Genomic DNA, 7536 nt, shown 5'->3' with positions numbered 1-7536 from the left:
CCCCAGCCCTGGGATGGGACAAGGGGACAGGGCTGTCACAAGGCTCCTGCTCCCTGATAAGGGAACACAGGGCCCAGGTCCCTCCCTGGGGGATGACAAGGCCTTTCCCTGCTCCAAGCAGGAGCCAAATCCCAAGGGATGAATCATTAACACGGCCCTCACCCCTCTCCAGACCACAGGAGACACCTCCCCCACTTCCCTCCCAAATCTCCATCTCCCAGTCAACCTTCCCAATCCAGGAGACCCCTCACCATTTCTCTCCCAAATCTCCATCCCCAGGTCCCCCTTCCTAGTCCAGGAGAACTCCATCCCCTCCTCTTCCAAATCCCCATCTCCAGACCACCCTTCCCAGTCCAGGCTGGAAAGGGAAGTGGTGCCCATGGGAATGACTCAGGTGCCTGAGGCAGATTTTTCCATGGGGTTTTTCTCCCTCACCGTCTCATCCTCGGGGATTGGGATCTTGCTGTCGAAGTAGGTGGTGAAGGGCTCCTCCTCGGTGTCCTCGGGGGGCTGCAGGGGGCTCCTGCTGCTGGAGATGGTGCTGACCACCCCCCCGAGTCCCCCGGGCTCCCCAGAGACATCCTCTGCAGGGAGAGAGGGAATGGGAAGAGTAAGAATCCCTGGAAAGGCAAGAAATTCTGGCAGGGGCTGGCAAGCCCCACAGGCAGAGCAGAACGAGCCAGCCAATGCTAATTAGGTGATAAAGAGATAATTAAATCAAAATATCCCACACTGCTGCACCCCCCAGAGCCTGCTGCCATCCTGGAATCTCCTCTCCCACCTGGTCCCAGGCTGGAGCCAGGGATTTATTTATTCCAACTAATTTTAAAAGCCCCATCCCAGGACACGATGTGCAGTGAGGGCAGTGCCAGTGTCCCTGCAATGATTAACCAGGCTGGATGACCCAGATTCCAGGGAAACCTGGGGCTGCTCCTGCACCACTATCCCAGACAGTCCTGGCTGGATCCCAGGGACACACGGCTGGAAGTGAGGGACAGCTGGGAGACACCACACAACTCCCCCCCCCAGGGAGAGCCAGCACTGAGAGAATTCCAGGAGTTTCAAAAGGTCAGGAGTGAGGAGAACGTCCAGCAATGGACACACACATTCCCACATTCCAACCCCAGCCCCTGCCACCTCCAGCCAAAGTCCCAACCCCGATCCCGATCCCGTACTCACTCCCAATCCTGTTCTCACTCCCAGTCCCGCTCTCTCTCCCACTCTCCCCACGGGACATTTCCCTCCGGGAGCAGCTCCCAGCGCTCTGGGCTGGGACAGGGCAGCTCTTGGCCCAACTCTCCTATTGCATCACATGAGCTCCTCCTTTTCCCGGGGCCTCCCAGAAACCTGCCAGGGCCACATTTACATAAGGGATTTGGAGCTGCCCAGGTGTGCAGAGATCCCTGCCCAGGACATTCCTGCCAAGACCTTCCTGCACAGGCCGGGCTGGTTCGGCTGGTTCAGCCAGGCTGAGACCCCGGGGGGCTGTGAACCTCCTGATGGGATCACCCCAGCACCCTGGGGCTCATCCTGGCACCCATCCCGGCACCCCGGGGCTTATCTGGCACCCAGGACTCATCTCAGCACCCTGGGGCTCATCCTGGCACCCCGGGACTCATCCCAGAGCTCATCCTGGCACCCCAGGACTCATCCCAGAGTTCATCCTGCCACCCCAAGACTCCTCCCAGAGCTCATCCTGGCACCCCAAGACTCATCCTGGCACCCCGGGACTCATCCCAGAGCTCATCCTGGCATCCCGAGACTCATCCTGGCACCCTGGGGCTCATCCTGGAGCCCATCCTGGAGCCCAGAGCTCATCCTGGCACCCGGGACTCATCCTGGCACCCTGGGGCTCAACCCAGCACCTTGGGGCTCATCCTGGAGCCCAGAGCTCATCCTGGCACCCTGGGGCTCAACCCGGCACCTTGGGACTCATGCTGGTATCCCAGGGCTCATCCCAGCAGCCCAGGACTCATCCCAGCAGCCCCAGACGAGCCTGAAACGAAGGAAAGGCAGGAGGATGAGGAGGGCAGCCCCCGCCCCGTGCCCCCTCCAGCCTCACCGTAGGACGCCTTCCGCTCCATGTCCGAGCTCCCCATGGTGGAGCCTTTCCCGTGCTCCGGGGGCTGCTTTATTCTGGACACATTGGCTGCAAAGGAGAAGGGAAAAATCCTGTCAGGAAGGAGAATCTGAGCTGGCAGGAGAGTGGGGACGGCCAACAGCTCTGGCAGGGACAGATCCACTTCCCAGGTTCTTTTCCAGCTCTGAGAAACCTGGCAGGGATGGACTCACTTCCCGGGCCCTTTTCCAGCTCTGAGGGTCCTGGCAGGGATGGGAGGGGTAATTTGGGCTGGGACCTGCTGGGAAAGTCCCTCATCCTCCCCCCAAAAAGGACTGACGGGCACCAACGTGGCAGGAGTGTCCACAGGCAGCTGGAGCTGGTTGTGAAACTCCAGTCCAGGAAACAAGGGTGGAATTTCCTCACTGTGGAAACCACATCCCATCCCCCCCTTCCTGGTGCTTATGGCCCCCCTGGCACTCACAGCACCCTCCAAACCCTCCCAGAACACCACCACCACCCCTCAAACCCTCCCAGCGTTCCCCCAGCTCTCCCAGGCATTGGGAACTGGGTTAAGGGCAGGTTTAACTCCTTCATCATGACCTGGGTTTAAATCCAACCCACGCAGGACTGAGCCAGAATCTGGGCTGGGGCTGGGACTGGAGCAGGAGGGAACCAGAAACTGGGATGGGACTGGGAATGGAGCAAGAGGGAATCAGAAACTAGGATGGGGATGGAGCAGGAGGGAGCTGGGGATGAGCTGGCACCCTCCAGGCTCTGGAGGTTCAACCCCCTCAAGCCCTCAAGGACGAGCCAAAATCCTTCAGTTTGGTCTGTAAAGCACTTAATCCCTCCTCAAATCCTGTTGGATTTGAATGGGAGATTTCCATAAAACAAAGGAATACTGCTTCAGTGAGGATGTAAAAGAAAATCATTAGCCAGGGATTCGGTTTAAGTGATTTGAACCAATTTTAGGGTTTTAAAGATGAATTCCCAGTTTCACAACCAGCCCCAGAGGTGGGTTGTGACTGAGCCAGGTGCTGAAATCACCTGAGAGGGGCTAAAACACCTGAGAGGGACTGAAATCCCCCCAAAGATCCCAAAGTCACCTGAGAGGTGGGGAGACACTGCTGGGGCCACAATTGTTGTGTTTCCACCCAGACCCACCCCAGGTTTGGAGCGATGACTCCAGGGGAACGTGGGGTCTGACCCCTCTGGACCCCCAAAATCCCCCCTCCCACCGAGGCACAGGGGGCAGTTGTCTTATTCCCCCACTTTAACCTGGAGTGTTTGCACAAGCACGTGGAGTCCTGGAATATTGGGATGTTCCCCAAAAGATCACCGAGGCCCTGCACAGGACACCCCAAAAATCCCCCTGGACACCCCCTGCCCCTTCCGGGCTCCGATGACCCCAAAGTGCCACACACCGTGGGGAGAGATGAGAGGAAACACCTCCAGGAGCTGGATTTGATCCCTGTAGGTCCCTTCCAACTGGGATATTCCATAACCTCCTGCCACCTCCCAGCCACAGCCCCGGACCCTCGTCCCAGCAGTTCCCCCTGAACCAGGACCACCTCTCAGCTCCAACCCCACCACTTCCCTTCTTTGTGAAGCCCCAAACCCCACAGCTTCCACTAAAACAACCCCCTAAAGCTCAGCAATAAGCCACCTTTTCCCCAAACTGTGATCCAGGAGGAGCAGCCTCACCCTGGCAGGGAGTCCCAGCGGAGCCTCACTCCATGAGGGGCGAGGAGAACAATCCTGAGGGAACGTTCGTTACGGACCCACCTCAGTATCTGCCCCCACAGCAGCCCAGCCCGGGCAGGGGTGGGAGGGGGCCCCTTATCTGCTCCAGCAGCTGCTGGGAGATGGATCCACCCCCGGCACAGGCAACGTGTCCCACAGGTGCCCACAGAGCCTCCTGTGGGAGGGTGACACCGGTGACCCCCCCTGGGTGCCCCTCCTGCCAGGTGTGCAGAGGGAGAAAGTCCCCCCTGAGCCTCCTCTTCTCCAGGCTGAGCCCCCCCAGTCCCCTCAGCCACTCCCGGTGCTCCAGTCCCTTCCCCAGCTCCGTTCCCAGCTCCAGCCCCTCAATGTCCTGCACTGGGGACCCAGAACTGATTCCAGGATTTGGGGTTTGGCCCCAACAGTGCCCAGCACGGGGGGAGGGGCACTGCCCAGGTCCCAGTGGCCACGTTGTGGCTGCCACGAGCCAGGTGCCCGTGGCCTCCCTGCCCACCTGGGCACAGCCCTGTCCTTTCCCACAGGCGTGGGCTCACCAGGCTCTGCCTCCTGGTGCTCAAACCCCCACTGTGACCCCACTGCTGTTACACCCGACAGTCCCAGGCATTCCCAGGGGAATATTCCCTGGAATACCACAAGCCCTGAGAGGAACATCACAAGGTCCCTCCACAATCCGTCGCCACGGTGCTGCTGTGCAGCCTCCTCCACCCACAGAGCAAACAACAAACAAGGAACAACGGGGCCCTTGTTCCACCCCCCCCCTTCAAACCCCCTGTCCAACGGGTCCTTCCAACAGCCACGGGCTCATCCTGCTTCTGCTCCTCCCCTCAGGACACAGCAGCAGTTCCTGCCATTGAGATGGTGCCTTTGATGTGGGGCTTTGAGCCGGGCAGGTCCCTGCAGGGCAGGCAGGATCCTCACTGATCCTTCTGGAGCAGTTTTGGGGCCAACGTCTCGTTTTGCTCCACACACAGACACCCCGTGGGCTGGTGGTGACACCAGGAGCCCTTCACCTGCTCACCCTGACCCCTTAGTCCAGCCCTTCCAGGTGATATCCCACTGGGAGCCCCAGGCACGGCACCCCAAACTGGCACAGACAAGCCCACTGTCCCAGCAAAGGTAACTGGTGAACTGGGTGGTGACTGGTGCTGGGGGAATGGTTGGACGGGATGATCTCAGAGAGCTTTTCCAGCCTTGAGTCCCCCATTCCACCCCCTTGACCACCTTCCAGGTGTCCCCTGGCACTGGCACCACCAGGGCTGGGACCTGGAAAACCTTTTCCTTCGCACGGACCTGGGGGGGTCCATCCCCGTGGGATTCCTCCCCCCTCCCTCTGCCCCACTCCTGCCCACGACCTGAGAGGACAAAGCCAGCAGCGACCTCTGCTCCCGCTGCACGAGGACAGGTCACCTGCCCACGTCTGAACAGGTCAGACCAGCTTGTTCCCTGCCCATCCCTCACCCCGTCCCACATTCCAGAGCCGGGATATGCCCGGGTGCAGGAGGGCACAGGGGCTGAGCCCAGCCCTGCTCACCTGCTCACACAGGTGTCCTCTCCAGGAAATCTGGAGCATGACCTGGTTCTTTCTACGGAAACACACGGAAACAACTCCCTGGCAGGGAGGAGCAGCTTCCTCCCAGCCCGCTCAGGAGCAGCTCTCTGCCCAGCCTGCCCCAGCTCCTGGATTTGGGAGCCGAGCGTGGGACGGGCTGACGCACACCTGAGACCGCGAGAACTTTCGCCACCTGGAACAAACCACCCGCGTCCAACCCACAACAACACGGGGCCGTTATTCCACCACCGGCTGCTCTGTCCCGCTCTCCCACACCTCGGGAGCTCGTCCGAGGGCTCCCCTGCCCGTGGCCGAGCCTCCTCCCAGCGCGGGGGGGGCCGGACCCCCCTTCCGAGCGCACCTTGGCCGGGAGGGCAGAGCCCGGACACAGCGACATTCCCTGAACTGCTCCCACGTTCCCTGAACTGCCCCGGGAGCAGGGAAAGCAGAGCCCTGCCCGGACACAGCGACATTCCCTGCACCGCTCCGGGAGCGGGGAGAGCAGAGCCCTGCCCGGACACAGCGACATTCCCTGAACTGCTCCAGGAGCGGGGAGAGCAGAGCCCTGCCCGAACACAGCGACATTCCCTGAAATGCCCCGGGAGCCTCCGGCACCAGCCGGACTCACCGTCCGCACCGGGACACGCCGGGAGGCTCCGGAGCTGGGCCCGGGGACACCGGATGGGGGATCTGCAGGGACGAGGACACGTGTCCGGGAACCTCAGCCCGGGCAGGACGAGCTCCATGGGGCTCCCTGACTGCGATCCCGGGGATCTCAGAGATCCCAGGGTTCCATGGCTGTGACCCCGGGGCTCTATGACTGTGATCCCAGAGGTCCCAGGGCTCCATGGGTAATCCCAGGGTTCCATGGCTGTGACCCCGGGCATTCGAGAGATCCCAGGGTGTCCTGCCTGTGATCCCGGTGCTCCCGGGGCTCCGTGCCCGTGCTCCCATCGCAGCCCAGCCCCGCTATAGGGTCGCTGCACCCCCAGCACCTCGGAAGAGTGAGGGAAGAGCCTGGGGGGGGCCCGGAGCCCCCCAGAGCCCAAGGAGGAGCCCAGAGGACGAGAGTCGGTGCCGCCGCCCCCGCGGTGCCCACCCGCAGGGACCCCCGGGACACCCCAAGGTCACCGGGGGTCCCCCAGCCCCGCGATGGGGGGGGCAGCGCCCGGGGGGCCGCGAGAGGCCCTGAGTACCGGGGGGTGTGTGTGGGGGGGGGCACAACGGGTCCATGGCCCCCCTTGTAAACCCACCCCGAGGTCCCGCAGCACATCCAGCAGAACCCCCCCGGGGCAGGACTCCCCTCCCCAGAACACCCGGGACCCGCCCCCGAGGCAGGATCCCCCCGCTCCAAGGGGAACCATCCCCGGGATGGGGGGGGGGTGGGACCACCCTCGGGGGGTTCCCCGCGTTCCCCTCATCGCTCACCGGCCCCGGCCGCCCCCGGACCCGCCGCCGCCTCATCCCCGGCCCGGCCGGAGCCGCGGACCCGGCGCGGGGAGCGCGTCACGGGGCGGGACCGGGGGAGGGACCGGGGATGGCGGGGGGAACAACGGGGGCGTGAGCGGGAGGGACCGGGGGAGGTACCGGGGGGGCATTGGGGATGGTACCGGGGGCGGCACCTGGGCTGGGCCCCCGTGCGGGGGGTGCAGTCCCAGTATGGGGGGACGGGAGGGCCTTGACACCCCCGTGGTTCTGGGGTCGGGGGCAGAGCCACAGCTCTGGGTTGAACCCACTGGAGGATGGTTGAGCCCCAGTGAGCCCCCAGGAGGGTCCCAGAACCCCACTGCAGTCCCCAGTATGGGGGTCGGGGGCAGAACTCCAGCTCTGGGTTGAACCCAGTGGGGGAGGGTTGAGCCCCAGTGAGGCCCCAGGAGGGTCCCAGGCCCCCGCGGTGGTGATGAGGGGCACAGCAGCTGCAGCATCCCCCTGCTCCCACTCCGAGCTTTTCCCAACAGCCGCTCATTCCACCCCAAATCGTGGATCCCTTTGGAGCCCAAGAGCCCCCCTGGGACTCCCCTTCCCCACCCAGCAGCGCTTTTGGTACCAAAATCCCTGTTTTTCTCTCCCAGTTCCCAGACTTTTGGTGCTGGTTCCCCCCCCCCGACTGCTCCCATCTCTCCCAGATGGGATTGCTCCCTTCTCTCCCAGAAAACCCCGTGTTTGGGGGGGGAAACGGCCT

General features: G+C 62.9%; 1 protein-coding gene across 1 annotated transcript; it reads right to left on the bottom strand.

The window, feature by feature from the left end:
• Positions 1 to 276: 276 nt before the first annotated feature.
• On the bottom strand, positions 277 to 6826 carry LOC113961908 (natural resistance-associated macrophage protein 2-like). The gene is made up of 3 exons (XM_027672613.1): positions 6783 to 6826; positions 2063 to 2149; positions 277 to 584 (listed from the first exon to the last, which is right to left on the bottom strand). Exons 2-3 carry the CDS (start codon positions 2097 to 2099, stop codon positions 391 to 393), a joined length of 231 nt encoding a protein of 76 aa, XP_027528414.1. The 5' UTR covers positions 2100 to 2149; positions 6783 to 6826; the 3' UTR covers positions 277 to 390.
• Between the last annotated feature and the right edge of the window lie 710 nt (positions 6827 to 7536).

Source organism: Neopelma chrysocephalum, unplaced genomic scaffold (genome assembly GCF_003984885.1).
Source record: "Neopelma chrysocephalum unplaced genomic scaffold, ASM398488v2 Primary Assembly neopelma1_97458, whole genome shotgun sequence".
Lineage (NCBI taxonomy): Eukaryota > Metazoa > Chordata > Aves > Passeriformes > Pipridae > Neopelma > Neopelma chrysocephalum.
This window is presented reverse-complemented; position numbering and strand designations above follow the sequence as displayed.